General features: G+C 46.2%; 1 protein-coding gene across 1 annotated transcript; it reads right to left on the reverse strand.

Moving 5' to 3' along the window:
• Positions 1 to 1,548: 1,548 nt before the first annotated feature.
• ITPRIPL2 (ITPRIP like 2) lies at positions 1,549 to 6,640 on the reverse strand (the record flags this gene model as incomplete). The annotated part of the gene is made up of 1 exon (XM_033074325.1): positions 1,549 to 6,640. A coding segment is annotated over one exon (1,500 nt), but the record flags the coding sequence as incomplete, so codon positions are not given.
• Positions 6,641 to 20,757: the final 14,117 nt, after the last annotated feature.

Here is a 20,757-nt window from a genome sequence, read left to right on the forward strand (position 1 = left end):
GAGGTAGTCTCCTAATTAGCCACCTCACATGTTTGAGAAACCCAGACAGATCAATCCATGGTCAGCCCTTCATATCCTGCTTATTTTAGAGCTGGAAGCTACTTCAGCACTGTGCTCCAAAGCATCAGCAAACACTGAAGGAGAATTCTTGTGCTTTAAGGGGTGCCTGTCCTTATTCCTTCCTCAATCACCAGCTTCCCAGTGCTGTCAGCCCAATAAAAACGGGACTGGCTGCTCTTCTGCCAGCTACTGAAATTGTGTCACCTCAGGGAAGACTCACCAGGCAGACACTTAAAGAAGTGACAAGAAATAAATCAGCCTGGAACAGGAAATTTCCCATGTCTGAAAGCTTTTGGAGATTTAGGAAAATGGGATGCACAAATAATTCCCTTCCAGACAGCTTTAACTTGCATTAGCAGTATTTAATCAGCAAATCACTGCTGACCTTGGCTGCATTACAAGGAAGTATTTGCACAAGGATAGAAAGATTTTAAACAATTTATCCAATGAGTTGGATGCAAACAGGCTTTTCTTTAAACACCAAGCATGCAAGTCCTTAGGCCAGTTAATTTTTTTGTTAACAGATTTATCACAGAAGGAAAGTACTGTGTTTATTTCCTGTTGAATAGGAACTCTGGCTTCAAACAGGGAAATATCTTCAGAGCAAGGATTGAATGGAGACCAGAGGATGGCTATTGCTTTTAAGGAAGCCATTAATAGGAGATAATGTAATAACATTACATTACATAGAGGTGGAGTTCTGAATACATTTTTGCCATGCTGACTGGGGTGCCTGCGTGTTGATACTAAATATTGACGTTTTTCCAGACTTTGCCAGCAAGAAGCTTGTTGGGCACACTGTGCCAGCAACTGCTGCCCCTCTCACAGAAGCAGCTCCTGCAAGATAAAGGCAGGCACACAAAGTCCTGGAGAAAGCCACTTCCAGCCTGACTTTGATTCAAGGATTTAAAAGCTCAGGGTCTTTGCTGTTATTTCATTAATAGGGAACACCAGCACAAGCCATGTGTATAGTTCTTGCATTTTACCAAAGACGAACCAAGGACAGGTAATTTGCCGGCCCATCCACAAAACTCCTGCTGGCTTCAGGACTTTTCCCATGTTTAATAAAAGCATGACCTCCATGGTTTGGAACAGAGATGTTTCTGGATGTGCCATGCTGAAGGATCATCCCAATGCTGTGAAATGAAGTCCTTGCTTTCCATCAAGCACCAGAAAGAACAGATTTGCAGCAACACTGGAGCCAAGGAAACAAGAAATCTAAGCAAGCCAACCACAAACCTCAATGTGCTCCATTTCAGAAGTCAGCACCACCACAGACAGCACCAGCCGTGCTCCACTCTCTCTTCTCTCTCTCCTCCACATTCCTCTGCACAACTCCCAAGGCGTGGACTTCCTGCTTTTCCATCATTTTGCCACTTTAGTAGTCTCCTCCTAAAGAGCACATAAACCTGCCAATTACATTCCTGTGGCTGCAGGTAGCTTTAAGTGAAAAAAAGGCAACAAGGAATGTAAATCTTGAGGCACAGATGCTTTAACACAGTTGTTTATTATTACAGTGAAATATTCAAACAAAACCACCAACTTTTATGGAAACAATAAAAGTGCAAGTGTATTTTGGAATTAAATAGAAATGAATTTATAAACGTTTCATTAAAATGGGCTGACACTTTGAACCTATAAACACTTTTAAAAAACCAAAACAATAGCAGCTGAACACTTCAGTTTTATCTTTGGTCTTATGATTAACCAGCAAAAAATAGTTGTACCAGGCATGTCCATTACAAATAGATACTTAAAATTTACATAACTCCACAGAGATTCAAAATCAAAAGAGGAATGTTTGCATGATATTTGGTCAGATAAAACATAATGCCTTTAAGAAACAGACAGCATTTTTCAATACAAAATGAAATTACAAATATGAATGTTGGTACTGTAAATTAACATTCTCTTGCATGTGTGACTCCTCTTCCCAAAAAACATTCAATAAAAACAACATCATTTGCAGTCTTTGAAAAATTAGTTTGCAGGGAAGAGAACCAAGAGCCCATACTAATGCTAAGTAACATGCTCTTTTTTCTGTGTTTGTGGTTCTGTTTACACACAAGGCAACCCTACTGAATCCATGGTACAATACAACAGCTACAGCCTTAGCAAACAGGTGTTCATAACCTTGTTGTGTATCCATGGGCTGGGAGAGGAAGAAGGCAAAAGGGCCACAGCATTACTCATATGGGTCAAGCTCTCTGTACACATCCCTGCAGATAAGGCCCTGTAACAGCTCCAGCACACAGCAGGTACCAGTGCTGTCATGTTTCTGTGCAATAAGATGAATGCTGTAACAAAAACCCAACTTCTCTCAGCTCCTTTCATCAATCATATTCATGAATGCAGGCTGCAGAGCAGATAAGGAGAATACATTTAATATCTCAGCTGTACACCCGAGCCACCAAGTGCACACACATTCCTCATGGCAGGATGCCCCCTCACTTCAAGAACACTCACCCAAGTTTAAGGTGAAAGCAAACACATGCATTTTCTCCATCATGAACTCAAATCATACCTTGCAAAAACTCACACTGCAGATCTACCTGCATAGCTAATGAACTGAGGGCTTGCTTCCCTTTTTACCAATGGCCTCAACTGCTTTGAAAGTATTGTCAAAACAAACCCCACTTAAATCTCTTAACCCTACACTCCAAATCCACTTGCTTTCAATAGTTCTCCAATTTTACCCCATGTCCTTTGGGACATCTTCACTGAGACTTTACCATCATTGTCACTCACCCCTCAGCCCAACTTTCATGTTCTAAACTATTTACATTCTCCACCATCCCTTCTCATCACATATTTTCCAATGCAACTCTCTTCTCCTGACCTTACTATATTTTAGTGAGTCCTTACCAAGTCCATTACAGGTTTCCATATATTGTGGCAATACTAAACAAATGTACACCCCTTTCCAGAGAAAAGATCCCTTTTCAGAGACAGAGATGCAGTGATATAAACAGACAGACAGCTGACTGATCATGATGCCAGAATTAACAGCTCAAGGGTTTTCATATCAAGAGTTCAGGCAGCCACAATACCCTGGGCTAGCCATCTAGCTCTTCTAGTTCTTCTTTGGGCAAAAGATTCAATGGCTTTGATTGCAGAACTGCATCTTATTTTAAATACCAAGAAACACATGCCTGCAAAAATAGTACATATCATGGTCTGCTACAAAAAAAACCAACAACCCAGAAACACCAATGTAGCTGACTTAGTCTTAAATACCATGTGCAAAGAACACTGGATCAATACTACCTATAAATACACTATTTGTATTTGTAGAAAGAAGCACAGTGCTTCAAGTACAAAAATAACCCAGCTTGTGGGTGTGACCTATGCCATAATTACCTGAAAATATGACTGCAAGAGCAGTTAAAGAAATAGACAGAAGTGGGCAAACATCTGCCTAGGGAGTGTTTCCATTTAGAAAAATTGGTTTATATAAAGTTTCATGCATTTTGAAAATGTTTGTTTCACGTTCTGATGCACAGAACTGTGAGTAAGGCACACAAATACACCAGAGAGAGGAGGAGCAGGTTAGTAACTTCAGACTATCCTAAAGCTTCTCTGAAGTTACACTTGGTCCTTCACAACTTGTGAGTGCTCACTCAGGGCACAGCAAGGCAAGTAATAAGGCACATGCTCAACTTCCTGAGCACCAGCAATTTAGCAACACATTTTGGGGCTTAATACATCAAATACTTAAGCAGGCAACCAAATAAAACAAGGATTTGAAATTCTGAATTTTCTAACACCCTGGCACACCTGCAGTACCAGACAAGGACACCTGCAAACCTGTCTGCATCACAACTCTAAGGTTATTCCAGCAACTGGGACATAACCAGACAAAAACTGGCAATTATCTGCTTGATATTTATACTCATAGGACACCAGAATCTGTAGCCTGAGACTGCCACTGTACCACAAATCAGTGCTAAATAATTCTGAAGTACCCTGAAATATTTTACTTCCTTCTCCCCATAAAAAATAACAATTTGCTATAGTACAGCACTAGAAAATCCCATCAAGATTATTTGCTTCAAACACTGACACAATCAGATAACTGGTTAGGCAGTCATCCAAAAATCCCACCAAACTCCTACCAGGGAGCAGGATGGTGCCACAGTAAAATGTATGGCACTGAGATCTGGACTGGTTTAAGAATTTCTTAATTTGTTGTTGGTCTTGAGGTAAAGCATATTCAAAGAAAATAATACTTGAATACAGAAACAAATAATAGAACTCAACTAGAACCCACAAACAAATGGACTTCAGAATATTTCTTTAAAAGGTTTTCCTTGGGATAATTCAAACACCCCTCCTTTAACAAAATACTAATGCCACCTCAATAGCAATATTTAGTGCAGCCAATTATCCTAAAAATAAGGCCTTTGTGAAAATAAAGTGCTATTTATTTCCTTCTATCTGCATTTCAATCCTTCAGTATAACCTCCACTTGAACACAAATGTGAAACTAGATTCTTTATCCTGTTACCACAGCATTCCCTCAAGTTTACATTAACACGTGTTCCATTTCTATTCAGCCCAATGTGCTCGATTACCCAGGAAATTTAAAGCATGGCATTGAGATTTTAAACTGTGATCCACACCCATGCTCTAGTGCTTATCACATTTTAAGAACGTCTTGGTACATTGACAGTTTGGGGGAGGGGGGCTGTTTGCACTTAGAAGATTTTTAAATCCCACATGGATCTTGCATCATAAAAAGAAAATCTCAGAAAAAAGTTCTATTTTGCCACTAAGACAAAAAATTAACATGGATTTCTAAAAGTGTCAGTTTGAGCCTTTTAGTTTGCAAACTGTCGATTGAAGGCAACACTTGACGATAAGGCGTTTCCCCAGAAATGTCAAAATTTTTCTAGGTACAACCAATGAGAATGAGAATCACAGTTCAGTAAGTCTTGGGCTGCTCTTCGTAGGTCAGGAACAAAATCTCAGAAGCACATTTCATCAGTGCCAGCATCCTCGGGGAGATGCAGGCTCCTGAAGCACCGGCAGTGTGCGATGCCCCGGGAGTCCCTGGCTGCAGCAGCTGTCCAGGCACAGCTCACTCTGCCGGGGGCTCCTGCCTGGCCTCAGCCGTGTGTCGGCACGGGGTGGGCGCCGGGCGCAGGTACCGGGGACTGCTGTACATCCTGATGATGTGTGGGGCCTGGATCCACGTGCTGATCAGCTGGAAGGCCACCAGGTCCAGCGTGGGCCTGTCGAAGGACGACAGCAAATTCACAGGGGTCGCTTCCTTGAGGAACCGGGGCAGCGCCACGGCCTCGGGGATGCTGGTGTTGCCCAGGAAGAAATCCATCAGCACCTGCTTGCGCAGGCAGTCCCTGAGGTACAGCACCAGGTCCTCCAGCCGCTCCACCAGGAACCGCTCATCCCAGGCCTCCAAGGGCCCCTGCAGCAGCAGGGAGAAGAGCGCTGTCTTCAGCACGTAGGAGGAGAGCACTCGGCCCCACTGGGAGCAGAAGGGCTCCTCCAGGCCGTGCCTGCGGAGGTCCCGCAGCCCCTTGAGGATCTGCAGGCACTTGAGGTGGCAGGAGGCGTCCGGGGCCTGCTCCTTCAGCCAGCCCAGCAGCCGCTGCTCGTGCCGCGAGGCGTTGAGGCCCCAGAGCGCCTCGGGGCCCGCGGAGCCGTGGGGGCCCTCGGGCGGCAGGGCCGTGAGGTAGAGCGCGTCACCGAGAGGGATGGCCGGGATGAGGCGCACGGCCATGGAGATGTGGCAGCACACGTAGTCGGAGCAGGGCACGATGTGCAGCGTGGGCGGCTGCCCGGGGCACGCCGAGAGGCTGACGCGGCACCGCTCCTGCAGCCGGTACCGCACGGCTGCCAGGCACCGCTGCAGATGGCCCTGGAACCAGCGCAGCACCAGCCCCGACGAGAGGTGGCTGCGGCCCTGCAGCTCCACGCAGAAGCCCTCGGCAAAGGGCCGGCAGCGTCGTGTCCAGCCGTTCCTCGCCCGCAGGCCGCAGACGAAGGCGCCGCATGGTCCCAGCTCGTCGGCACATCGCGGCTGGGGCTCCAGGTGCGGCGGCAGCCGCAGGGGCACCAGGATGTCGAAGCAGTCGGGGCTGCGCACCTTGTGCTGCTCGTAGGCGCTGCCGATGCGCACGAAGTCCCCGCGCAGGCTGAGAGCCAGCGGGCCGGGCTGCAGCCCCTGCGCCTTGGCGGCGCGCACCAGCTCGGCCACCACCCGCCCCACGTGCGCCTTGCTGTGCCCCAGCACGTGCGGCGACACCCGCAGCTGCCGCGCGTGGAACCGCTCCAGGGCTCCGCGCCGCGCCCCCGCCGCACACCGCGCCCCGCCGCGCCGGGGGCCGCCGCCCGCCGCGCCGCAGCAGCGAGCGAGCAGGCAGCCGAGCAGCAGCAGCGCCGAGCCCTTCAGCAGCGGCACCCCGGACCCCGCCGCCTCCGCGTCCTCCGGGCCCCCCGCGCCCTCGCCGGCCGCGCTGCCGCGCAGCGCCTGGTAGAAGCAGAGGAGCGCGGTGCAGAGCGCGGTAAGCAGCGGCCAGAAGCCCCGCACGCGGAGGGGGGAGACGAGCAGGGCGCGGCGGGGGCTCGGGCCGCGGGGGGAGCCGCCGCCCGGCCCCGCGGGCGGGGAGCGCCCGCCCCCGCCGGCCCCCTCCTCCGCCGCCCCGGCCGCCCCCAGCGCGGGCCGCGCCGCTGCCCCTGCCCCTGCCCCGCCGCCTGCCTGCCCCGGCCGCCGCTCCGCTCCGCTCCGCTGCCGGCCTCCTCTTCCGACGGACGCGGCCCCGCGTCAGTCGCCGGCTGAGCTCAGAGGAAATGCCGCGGGCGGCGGCCCGAGGGCCGGGGGCGTTGTCCGACGGGGGCCGGCCCGGGGCGGGGAGCGGCGCCGCCCGCTGGGTCGCGCTTTCCCCATTCCGCGATCTGCCGCTTTCCCGCCTTCCCGCCCAGGGCCCGGCAGAGCCCCCCAGCCCTGCCCGGGCCGGCCCCGAAGAGAAGCGACAGTCGGTTCCGTGCCCCCATCGCTGCAGCAGCGCCCTGCGGAGTGTTTTAGTGTAAAAGTGCGAGTTCGTGTACCCCCAGTGAGGGGACGGCGCTGTCCTGGGGAGCACTCCTGCCCGGGCTGCGGTGCCGTGGCACAAACTCCACGTTTTTCCTCAAGTAAGTGTTGCAGGCCTGGAGTCCCTCCGGTTCCCAGCTCTGCCTGAGGATCAGCGAAGCCCTCAGTGCCACTGCACCAGGGTGTGTACGGGCTGCTGCCGTACTAACAGCTACCTGCAGTCATGGAATCGTTCAAAAGCCTTGGGCTTTTACCTTGTGCCCAAAATATTAGCAAAGTAAGAGGGAAGAAATGACTCCGGGCGTTAAATCTGCACAGATATTGAGACAATTTTTAAACACATAGTGTGCTAGGAGTATGTTAAACTCTCTCAAATACTGATGGGGACAGGGTCATCATCCTCAACTTCTGTTTGCCTAATAAATATTTACAGAGTTTTGAAGTTGTTTGCTGAAGTTTAAGGACCATCTATGTAAGCATTTGGTTTAATTTTGGATGATAAAGTTCCTGCTGCTGCATCTACACTGGCATGGGTGGCTCCATGAAAGTGAAAAGCAGTGCTTGAACACAAGAGTCTAAATCCAGCAAGCTGCAAATGCTGTAACAAGGAATGGGTCAGAGACTCAAGAGATATGCCGTACAAATATTTGGTTATGTAATTTGTGTATATATGAAACAAAATGTGACTTTAAGTACATTAAAATCATACCTGACAGGAAGTAGCAGATGTTGCATAGCCAAGATGCTGCACACGAAGTCAAACTAGGTAACCAAGGTCAAGCAGCCTGAATTAATTCATGGGCAGCCAAACTAGGGCAAGAGTCAAGAGTACACTTGAGAGATACAAAGAGAAGTACTAATCACTCCCTCTGTTGGAGTTACAATCAGGAGATTGGGGATTTTTAAAATTAAAAATAAAGCAGATGTAAAGGCAAGAAACTGTAGGTAATTTTCTAACATCTCAGCCAACAAAATATTCCATGCCCTACAACCAAAGGCACGTTTTCTGACAGCTCCAGTCAGCTAAGTCCATAGCCTTGCTACTCAGAAATACCATCCCACAACAGCCATATCTTGCAAAGAAAACCCAGGAAGTGAAAAGCATCTTTCTTTCCCAGTCCTTGTTTCATGTTTTCCTTTATTTCTTCACAGAGCTGAATGAGGGGACAAAAACATTCATTGTTCTGCTTACTGCCTGTGACCTATCACTTCATTTTGTCCTGCACCCCCAAAACTCCAAACTGTTTGAATAACACAGCTGTCCTGGTATTACACCGATCCTTCAAGATGTTTTATTGGAAAATATTGTTGAACTCTGTGAACTCTTAGCTCATACATTCAATTTTTACTAGCCTGTGGGGTTTTTTTCACCCATAAGCCCAGCATGTTTCACATGCCTTCAGGCCTTGTTCCAGGCACACTGATTTTTCAAGACAGACTGCACTCTCTTTTCACACAGGGTTGATTTGATTAGCTGCACAGCCACGCTCAGGAGACAGACAGCTACATCTGCAGGAGCTGGCACAGCCCTTCATGCCTGCTGCCCACGGGGGGACAGCAGTTACCCCTGTGGGACTTCTGCACAGGGCAGTGCTGCAGCTTCCCAGCCAGCCAAGGGCCCCACGGGCTGGGGGAAATGCAGATGTCACCCCAGCCAGTGGCACAGGCCCAGGGCCAGCTGGCCAAGAGCATCTGAGCAGCCTCACCAGGCCTGGCAGTGCAAACACAGCTCAGCACATGCTTCTGCATGCCCAGGTGAGGTGGTGCTGGGGCAGGCTCTCAGGCTGCAGAGTAACAGGTTCAACACTAATAATGTGACCTTAACATCAGAACCAGAATGAATCCACAGCACTGAATTTACCACCGCTGTTTAAATTACTAGCTAGTCCTTTCTCTCCTCCTCAGCCAGAGGCAAGATGAAATCTGTAGAGCTGATAAAAGATGGCCAGTGGCCTGTTTTCTGGGACCTTGGCTGCTTCATGACTCCCTTAGTGCAAGGTGAGTCTCTGGGAAAAATGCTGAATATGTCAGAGGTAGGAGATGTCCCAGAAGTGCTCAGCTTTATGAAGTTTTTAATAGCAATTGCATACTCAAGAAAAATAATAGGATGTACACTAATAAACATGACCTCAAAATTGTGACCAGAGAGAATTCATAACATCAATTTTTACTACCATTGTTTAAATTGATGTTATCTAAACACTCACTCCAGAATGTCCCATATACAGGATATCCTGCTCACTAAATAAGGAATAATGTTATTCTTAAACAAGTTGAGCTAAAAATAGCTCATGGTAGCTCTGGAGGAGATTTGAAGAGGCAAAAGAAAGCAGTGGGTCAGAGCATCCACAGTTGGCAGTATTTCATACATCTGTGTGACTGATCTGTTCATGCTACAGTACACCAGCCACTGTCAGAGACGTAGGCAGAGCATACCACCTGAGGAAATAGAAGGAAGTGGTAGAAAGACAGAAGGCACAAACAGGTGATGAGATCTGTCTGATGCTTTTATGATCTACCTGAGATTTCCTCCCAGCTATCCCAGGTTGGTACCTGCCCTGCTGAACCAGAGCTGCACACTACTGCAGGTGCAGGAGGAAGGCTCTGGGGATCCCTTCCTGCACCAGAGCTGTACAGCAGCTTTTCTGCAGCAAGTGGGTTATACCTCCATCTTCTCATAAGGCAGTATGAAACAGTCTATAGCAGAAAAGTACAATAATTGATTGCAAAAAAATACAAGTCTGAATGGTCAGTCATTTGGCTTCATGTCCCAGAGGTTACTCTTCTAATTGTTTCCTGTGAAAGCAAAGCTACCAGCACATCTCTCCCACAGCCCACTGGATCGTCCAGCCAAGGAGATGCCATGATCACAATAAACATCCTCTGACTCCCAGATTTTATGGGATACTATTAACTACAATACAAACCAACAGCATCAGACAGACATAAATCCATTTTTATTGAGGACTAATGAATGTCTGCCAGTCACAGCAGCAGGGGATGGGAAAACAGGAGAGGGTGTCTTGCTACCCCAAACAGCTGAGGCAGCCAAACCTCCAGAGCAGTACATGAACATGAAGGAGTTTGGGGAGTGGGGGTGTTACTGCATATTCTCTCTTAAAATATTTTCTGTTTACCAAGTCGGATGTGCTTGCCACCTCTGCCAGTCTGTTTGCTCACTATCAGCAGGGTGTAGCACTTCTTCATCTGAGAGCTTGCAAGCAGACTGGGTTGCTGTAAACCACATACAGCCCAATACAGGATTTCCTTTCTGTAGAAGGATGGCTTCCTGAGTAATTCATACAACAATCTCTTGTCCAAGTCTGTCCTTATCACAAACATAAATACCCTGGCTCTATGCTGGTGATCAGTACCAGCTTGTTCATTTCCACCTTATCCCATATCATTTGAAAACCCTCAAGGATTACTTTTCTGCATGGAAACTTGTTTGAGCAGTGCATTTATACTTATCCATCGCATGGCATTCAGGAAGACATGCCTATGTGTTTCCAGCCAAGCAATGAAGCAGGAATGAAACCCCCAGCCCCTCTGCATCAGTGTCATTGGCACAGTTCAGTCTGACAAGCTGTAACAGTGGCACTCTGCTGTCCCATGGTCTCCATGAAGCTGCAGTGACTCATGTTGTGAAGAATTCCAACTACAGAATCATGACATGGAAACATCTTTCAGCAAGGAGAGTGCAAGTACACAACCATCATGCAGAAGGGTTATCAACAGAAATAGGGAACGTTTCATACATTGAAAATGGAAACATGAAAATTCTCCAGGTCAAGACTGCAAATCTTGCTCTTTAAGTTCAGTTTTTGATGTAATCCACATTTGAATGACAACAGTCCCAGCTTCCAGTGTTGTATCACACTCCAGCCAGCAAGCCGTGCTAACTCTCCCAGGGCAGCAGAGGAGGTGATCACCCTGTGCTGGTGACAAGGCCCCAGTGTCACCTTCCATGCAGGAGCCCTCCTCAGCTCCTCCCTTTCCCCACCACCCCCAGGGCTCAGCAGATGATGTGGGTCTGAGGATCCCCACTATGGAACCCCCAGGTTTAAAAAGCATCAGATAGAGCCAAACCTTGCATGTGCTTGAGTTAAAATGTGTAACAAAAAAACAGTTTTATACCAAGCTAATTAAACTTGCATGGATTTGTGTGTGTTCAAGTGTGAATTTAATCACTGACTGAAACAGTTTAATTAATGGTAAGTCACTGAAATGTGTATTTGCACCAGAACTCACTTAACTAATAAAGAGTGATCGCATAGCTGAGCCCTAATTTCCTGATTAAAGCAGAATATTTTAAATGAGGATCATAACAGTTTCATTATACCAGTTTGGGTTGTTGTGCCATTTCTGTTTTTCATAACCACTGCAAGGGAGCTGGAGAGGAGACACCAGGCTTGTCCAACAGCTCTGTGCTGGTTTCAGCAGGGCTGTGCCAGTGTCACTGGCGGCTTTCAAAGAGCAGCAAAGCTGCAGTGGCTGCCCCTGTCCCCTCCAGTGACTGTCATTACTGAGTCTTTCAGCTTTGGGTGTACATACCCCTAAGCTTGCCATGAAATTAGAAAAGAAGTTTTGTGCCTGACAAATACCCTGCAGCAGCAAGCCAAAAGATGAAGTTTGGGCACAGAGTGATGAGATACAGCTCAGAATCAAAGCAAAACACCCAACAGGGAGCAAGATCTGTTATCAGCTTACAGCCCCAAATAATGAGATGATCCTGGCTCAGCTGACACTCTCCTGATGAGCTTGAGCTGGATCACCCACCCAGGGAAAAGGAGGGAAAACACAGCGTGGGAGGAAACCTGAGTGAGGGAGGATCTGTCTGGGGAAGCTGGCTTATCAGCACTCAGCAATTAGGGTGGGAAAAGCTGATGCTCAGGCTCACAGCACCTGTTCTGCAGGGCTGGAGAGCAATGGTAGCTCTAGAAAGCCCTGTCTTAGACCCTCATCTCATCCTGCCAAGAACAGAGAGGGGAAAAGATAAGTGACCTTCAGAGAAGGCAAAGCAGCCCCAAACTATGGACCCAAGCCAGCACTGTTTCACCCTGAATTCCCTCACTGCAGAGGGACAGGAGCAGAGGTCCTTGGGCTCAGGGAGGTTTCACACCACACCCAAACCCACACGTGGAGCCTGGCAGCAAGCCCCAGCTGGATTATCTGCATCAGGAAACTTCACCCCAGTGACAGCAGCCCGCACAGGGCAGTCCTGTGCACTGCTCTGGCCCACCTGATTTGAGTGGAAAGATGCTGGGGGGATGCTGCAAGCACTGCTCAGCACTGGTTGAAATTAAAACCTTGCAGCACACTGCCTGGTCTAGAAGATGTCTGCACATGGAGTTGTTGAAATCATGGCTAAAAATCAGCCTCAGTCATGTAATCTTCCTGGTTCAAAGTAAATTCTTTACCTGCTTGGCTGCTCTGTGAGGGGATGAGCATTACAATGATGGAACCTGAAATCTCACCAGGAGGGCTAAATCTGATCTCCTGTGAGCATCTCTCCACAGTGATTTCTCAGGCTGTGTCGCTTTAACTAAGATTAAACTTTCCACAGATCAATGCAAAGCAACACAATTATTTCATTTGCAAGGCACCAAGGGCAGCATATTTCTATCTTTAAGGTCATTCAGATGAGCTCATTTAATGACAGCTATTTTTACATCTGGTGTCATAGGTTTCATTATTACAGCATCAACCACTTAAACAGAGGTGGGAGCATCTTTCATGTTCTACTTAATTCAATTTAAATCTTTTTTTTTTTAATTTATGATACAGAAGGCATCAAATTTGCTTCCTGGAACTGTAAAATACAAGTTTTCACATAGATAGAAATGCAAAGCAAACCCACTGAAACAACAGGAATGGCCCAGGCTCCCCTAAGGGAGACTGAGGTCAAGAACAAACTGCCTTTACAACAAACTGGTTCATGTTTGAATGTTACTTCTTTACTTCCAGAACACATTCTGTCTTCTGTTCCCTTTGCTATCCCTACAGTGGTACCTGCAAGCGGGGGAGGAGAATGGTGAATGCAAAAGGTTCACTTTTCCCATCTCAGCATTTGTGTGAACAGACACACCCATAACCTGGCTGAGGTCCTACCAGTGCAAGGGAATGGATCCCTCACTGGGGGCTTTACAAACATCCCATCAGCATTGGGTTCATGTTGCAGTGCCCAGAACCAGCTCCTTCCCTAGCCAGAGGGTCACCAGTGCCCATGGGATCTTTGTTGTTGACTGGAAAACATATGCTTGCAATTGAAGGAGGACACAAATGTTAAAGAAAGTGTGGAGCAGTAAAAGACTTGAACCCATTGCAGCATCCCTCTTTAGGAACTGTGGATGTGGTGCTGCAGAGCATAGACATGCCAGCCACCCCTGCAATAATTTTCTGATCCCCAGGGTAGCACAGAAAAGGGATATCTGTGGTGGGCAAAGAATGAAGAGCATGGACTGAAAAACAAAGAGCTGTACCCACCCAAACCCAAGCTTCTGCTCAGATTGCATCTCTAAATGACACAACACTGTCCTCATATTAATGTGTTTTTCCCTCCATCTCTCTGCTCTGCCTGCTGTCACAGCATGACAGACAACAGAGGCTTGGGGAGAGCTGCCTCAGGCTGCATGAATTTCAAGCTCTCTCTGAGAGCACTTTGATACTGGAAGTTATAGATTTGAAATGTCCATACCTTGTGCTCTGCTGTGGTTACAGCTTTTTTGGGATCTGCTCTAGGGGAGCTTCAACAGCTCATCTCTGTGTGAAGATTTTTTAGTCATTTAAGCAGTATGAGGTACTAAGGGTTGCATCTGAACTTGCTAAAAGATTTCAGTTCACACAATGTCAGCACTTTAGCCTTTGGCTCTAGAATAAATAATAAACTCTCTTTCTAGATGAATTTTTTGACAGGTTTATGAATTATACGCCAAAAAAAAAAAAATTTAAATATCACTCCTAAATATATTATAGAACAATGAATTATTCATGATGATTGAGTGCTTCATTGAATTTAATTCCCTTGATTTAGCTTGCCAAGTAGATGAATATTACAAAAAAATATGTATATCCCAAAACAGCCAGGCAACAAGTCCATTTACAACCTCTCCATTGATCAAAGACAGGGAGTAGAAATGTGCATAACTTTGCTTTAGTGCCCATCCTCATCCATCAGCAAAAGGCAAGACATCCAGCTCAAAACATATCTGAACATACAGTGGCCCACTATGTGGAAGCCCAGTGGCTTGGTTGTCCTCTCCTGGCCTCCAGCCACGCTTGCAGGTCATTGGGACAGCATGAAACCACCTTTCCCCTGCTCCAGGGAAACCAGCTCCTGCTCAGCAGTGCAAGCTCACCCTTTGGAGTCCAGGACAGACATAAATACACCTGTGTGCTTTCCTCATGCTACAAGAGCCAGTGGAGAGCACCCAGCAGACCTAAAGATGGGGCCAGTAAAAGGGTCTTACTAGCCCTCCTAAATGTAAATGGCTCAAACTACAGTGTGTTCCAGCCACCACCTGTCCCCTTGTCAGCTCTCCAGGTGCAGCTGAGTCCACCCCAAACACGGCTCAGGCCATAGCAGTACTTACCTCTGGGAGCAGGCTCTGAGTGAAGGACACATCACCCATGCCTTGAGTCAGCAGAGCTGTGTGATAAAGAAGCACACACTACATACTGTGGGAATCCAGGACATCCCTCTGGGTGCCCTGGATGGCTTAAGCCCCTGTGCCTTTGATTTCTCTCCCTGGGAAAAACTACATGAAGAATTACAAGTCCAAAAAATAAGTAGAGTGTAAGTTAGATTATTACAAGGTGAAAAAGTAGGTTTTTAGGATTGTTTATAACGAGGGTCTGGGGTGAAGATGGAGGAACTTGGGTGTGTTCTGTCCTTCTTTCTCCTTCTTCCTAGCATCCATCTTTTGGGTGATGTTGGCACTATTAGATTGGTCTAGAGCAGAACCAGACTGTACAATATAAGTGATAAGTATTGGAAGATAACTGTAAATAATGTTTATGTAGTTTTTAGTATAAAAGACAGTGCCCACCCCAGGGGCAGGCAGTGTGCCTGGGGCTGACTAGCTGGAAGGACTGTGGCTAGTCAGGGAAAGAACTTTCAGATTTGATAAAACAAACACCTCTGGAAACAACAGAACACTCTCCTGACTCTTTCTGGTGCTCGGGCTGGAACACAGAGACTCTAAAACAACACAAGTGGTTGGCTCAGGCTCCAGAGACACCACCAGCCACAATACACGTATTTGCACAGATACTTGCACCCACCCATCAATAATGACAGTCAATTGTCATGATAATGCTTCCACTTGTAATTTGTTACCTTTGGAGCAGACTTTGATATTGTGTGTAGCTCCCTGAAGCAAGGAATTGCTGGGTAAGGAGCACAGCTGGACTTGCCAACGAACACGTGATTCAAATAAGCAACACCTTATAAAATTATTTTAGAAGCCAAGGAAAGCAAAGCCCACAGAAAAATCAGACCCAACTTACGTCCAAGAATGCAAGGAAAAATGAAACACCTAAAATTCATTTAAGAAGTTGTTTGATTTAAGGTAAATACAGATGGGTAGTGGCTATAAATTCTGAAACCTCAGAGCAAGCAAGTCTAAACACAAGGGTGGTGAATATGGGCAGCTCCAGAGACCAAATGGACTTTGATCCACTTAGGATTCTTTCTCCTTAACAACAAACAAAAGAAAGCAAATAAAAACAGATACCGGATCAAGTCCGTGCTGGTGTGCTGCAGCAATTTCAGATCATTGACTGTTTGCATGAGAAGCAGGTTCATATCTTGGTACGTGAGAGAAGTCAGCAATGAGTAAGTGTTGCCTAAGATGAACGGGGTGAAACATTGACTAAGCAGAGTATGCCATAATAATTGCCAGATGCAGGAAAATTTATCATTGGTTTTACAACAAAGATGAATAGTCTCTAGAAAATCTCCTCAGCAAACTTCTTCTCTTGGTTTTATGCAGTTTTCATAACACAAGCAGGTCATGTGTGTAATTTGTTCCATGGGATTCTCTTGGCTGTGATAATAAGGCTGTTTGGGGTTTGGTTTTTTTGAGGATATTTAATAAATCAGACAAATGTGTTAAGAGTTCTGCTGATTATTCCTAACTCACTGCAGGTCAGTATGAAATGACACATGGAGGGCGTGTCATAACACATACAGCAAAGGCTGTAGCAGTATCACATGTACTTTGGTAAGGGTAGGGAGACAAAAAGAGGGAAGAATATAACCATGAATTCTCTTGTTAGTTGGAAAGTCATGGAAAACAACACACAGGGCTTTCACCACTGGGTCTGGTGAGTTATTTCTGTTTGAATACCAAGCCTGTGGAGAATGATGAGTCAGTAGGAAAGAAAGAATGAGCTATCAGGTCACTCCAAAGCAGTAGCTTCATGTAAGGATTTTTATCCCAGGAGTTTGCAACACCATATCCAAGCCATGTATCAGATGAGTCCAGGAAGCTGCTTCAGCAGCTGTGAACTGCCAGCAATACATGGTGAAAACCAGGCAGTACTTTTTCTGCCCTATCCATGGAAAAATCCCAAATGGAGCAGCAATCCACAGGAAAGCTTCAAGAATACCCATACCAGCTTACCAGGATAAATCCTCCTGCTGGTCATCAGCCTGAACATCCAGTGACTGCTGGAATTCATGTCACATCTGCTGGAGAGGACCATATGTTCCAGCTTATGCTGAACTAGTGCTCTGTGCTGCAAATCTCTGCATTTATGACAAATGATAAGCAAACACAGCCAGCTCTAGAGTCTGTATATAAACACATGTATCTGTCATCTTCCTCTGCAAGGCTTGGCTCCCTGAGAAGGCAGAACTGATTCTCATGCATTATCCTGCTAAGCATATGCCCCATGTCTTACAAGATTCTCACATTTTGTGTAAACAATAGCACTTGTGTCACTTAAAATTGAGACATAATAATTTCTCATTAGCAAGTACTGCTGCAATATTTGGGTGGGAGGAATTGAAAAGCGGACAGTTATTAATTTAAAAAAATCACATTTCATCCATATCTAAAGTCTACTTTCAACCACCTTCTAAGTATTCAAGTAAACAGCATTTTTCCTGCCAAAGCCAGAACAATGACAGCAGACAAGATGAGATGTGGAAGACAGCTCCTCATCTGTCACTAGCAGTTACCTTTCCAGGTCAGGGCTGGAATCAACCCATTAAGCTACACATGCAGAATAACTTCCCCAGTGATTTAAAATCCTGCTGCTGTTCTTTTGCTGGATAAAATCCAACTTAGGAGAAGCAAGGTCAGCACATTTTCACATACCAAGAGTGTTGTATGGTTAGGACAAGAATTCAGCCACAAGGAAGACTTAGCTCCTCTCAAACTGTATTTCCAGTGTATTTCTGCCACAGACCTGGTAGGAGCATGGCTATGCCCCACAGGAGGGAGGAAACAATCTATCATCAGCAAGATGAGACACAGCCCTAAATTAGGCATAGGCTACTGCTTAAAAAGGAAGCTCACTTTAATCCAGAGATAGCAACAAAAATCAACAGGACTGAGTCATCTGCCTTGACAGTGCACATCTGTCTGCACCTATAAGCAAAGGCTTTTCACTCTACTAAACATTTTATCCACTTACATACAGTTAGCAGCCTCTGACTATAGAGGTGCCCTCAAGCCACATGATTGGGATGAATTCTTGATAGCTTGCTAAAACACTGCTGGCAGAGCTTGTCTTCAAAAATACCTGCAAGAAAATTCAAATCCCCCTCATCTACTGCTGTCTCTGCTCTGACCTGGACTGCCCAGGCAGGTGGCTGGCCAGTAGCCACAGAGAAAACAGAAAAGCAGTTTTAGTGCCAGAAATAATCTTTTTATTACAGTCCAGAAAAGGTATTTTAAATATGAAAACCACCCAGTGTATGCATGACTTGCTTTCATTAATATCTTGGGCTACACATGTCCTCCTGTACCATAAAATCAATCAATCCATCCCATTGTACCTCATCTGGCACAAGTAGTACTGCAAACAAATCACTGACATACAAACAGTTGGGTGGAAAATACCTGCAAGGAAAGAAGACATATGAAGCCTGAGGTCTTAAGCAGACAATGAGACTGTCAAGGCAGTCATGAGATGCATCCCTCCCTGCCTTCCCTCTGTGCCAGTTGAGGAACCAGGGATTGCAAGGAGAGCTAATCTGGATGATCTAATACTTGCCTAAAACTACTCAAGGGGTATTTACCAAGACAGCAGAGGAAAATTCTTCTCCATGATGCTACATGACATAAAAAGCAGCAGCAGCAACAGTCTTGGAAGGTTCAGGATAGATATCAGGAAAAAAATAAGTGCCACAGGTAGGGTAATGCAGGACACCAGGCTGCCCATGGAGGCTGTGAAATTTCTGTCCTTGGAGGTTTTCATCACCTGTCTAGAAAGAAATCATGGCTGACCTGTTTTAGTGCTGGCTGCAGTCCTGCTTCTAGCAGGAGGCTGGACAAGATGACCTCCAGAGCTCCTTTCCAAGTAACACTGCATGACTCCTGGGCTTCCATCAGAACATCATTTACTTCCAGCTAAGAACAAGCACAAGTAGAGGCAGTGCCATGGCCAGAGTGTGAGAGACAAAGAACTTCAGAAGCAAAAAAACCCCATTTTTAAAAACATCAGCATAGGTGTATTAATCTGCATCCTAACACAGTGAAACACTGCTGCTGCCATAAGCTGAATTTCTGGACACAGAGGTACCACCTTCTGCTCTGCAAAACTGTAGCATAAAACACCTGAAGTGAGCAGGAGGCTGCATTTATTGAAAGCACCTAACAACTTGAATTTTCATTCTAACACAGTCAATTGCAAAGCTGCTGTCATTCTCCTAAATCCATTTAGATTTTTCATGTCAATGAAAACTGAAGTAACAAATAGAAAAATGGTAGTACCTTTAAACAATCTCCTCCCTTATAACACAGATTTCTCCTTTAAATTGACCAATATTTTTGCTTTAGCTCTTTAAGCCTCCCAAGCTAAAAAAATGATGCAAAATCCAATGCAAGTGACATGCCACAACTTTGAAGCTAGTGACAAAAAAATGACTGCCATTTGAAATTATATCCTCCCTGAAGTCGAGTTACAAGGTAGATGCACATAGATGAAATAACTCCTGTAATACTAAGAACAAATAGAGATGTACAATCCATGTCATCCCCAGCACAGGGACTGTATGGCACATCCTCAGCTGATCACAAGCCTAGCTCTGGGTGTTTAAGTGGGCCACACAGATTTACTCCAGAAAAAAATGAAGCTCAATCCAGACAACGATTTAGCTCTCTGCCAAACAATCCTGTAAGTCTCATTTTACACAATTTGCATCATAAATAACAGAATCAGAGAGTGGTTTGGGTTGGGTTGGAAGAGACCTTAAAGTTCACCTCATTCCACAGCCCTCTGCCATGGGCAGAGACACCTTCCATAGCCCCATCCATCCTGGCCTTGGACACTCCCAGGGATGGGGCAGCCACAGCTTCTGTGGAAACCTGTGCCAGAGCCTCACCACCCTCACAGTGAAGAATTTCTTTCTTCTATCTAAGCTACACCTGCCCTCTATCACCATAAAGCCATAAACCCTTGTCCTATCACTACACACCCTTGACAAAAGTCCATTTCAGCCTGTGTCAGCATCACCTCATTAATCCCAGCCACGGGGCTTTGATTTCTGCCTGGCTGCTGCTGAAACGTGTCCTGGCACAGCCAGAGCTGCACGTCTGAGGCATCACACGTGCCCTCTGCAGTGCCTGCAGACACAGTGCAGAGATCCTGCTCTAGAAAGAGCCCCAGTGCTCAGCACAGAGATTGCACCATCTGTCACTCGCCTACAAGCACACCATTACCTTTATCTCTGACTCAGAGCAGCTTTGGAGAACAGGGGCCAGGTCATCCCCAGCACGGACTGCAGGAGAAACCAGCAAGAGGTGAGATGCTGTTCAAAGAGCAGGTAACAGCCCTATAGCCCTGCACACACACAGATGGGTACCTGCTGCTCCTCCTCACTGAAAAATGCAACTGCTTCTGCAGGGAAAAAATTGGGATCAAGCCCTGGATTATCACAAGAGCTACAAAAGACCTCCTTACTATGAGGGGAAGGATTTCATCTCACTGCATATTATAAAACACAAATTATGTGTGTATTTTATCATTTACAAGGAAGCCACAAAACTCAAAGGCACAGTGAAGACCCTGTCATCTTCTCCACTCCCTGTTGTGAAAATGCAGCATTTCACAGCCTCTCTGATCCAAGCTCCCCTTCCTCTGTCAACACAACCAGAGTTCATTGAGGATCACTATGATAACAGACTTGTATAAGCAATATACTTTGGCCTCTGCCTGCCATTAATCCCTACTGGGATGGCTGGTATTACTCAGTTCAGTTCTGCCTCAACATAAAAAAGTAACTATAGCCTTGCAGCAGCTGTACAATAGAATTGTACAGCACTAAGCACCTCTTGTTCTTTTGTAACCTTTTACCACTTTTTTTAGCTTTCAAAATCTGAAACAGGTTTTTAAACAAAAGTCTCTTTTCCATAAGAAAAATGAAAAGCAACTCCATTTTCTATGTAAAACAACAACAAAAGAGTAAACTG

This window comes from Catharus ustulatus, chromosome 16 (genome assembly GCF_009819885.2).
Source record: "Catharus ustulatus isolate bCatUst1 chromosome 16, bCatUst1.pri.v2, whole genome shotgun sequence".
NCBI lineage: Eukaryota > Metazoa > Chordata > Aves > Passeriformes > Turdidae > Catharus > Catharus ustulatus.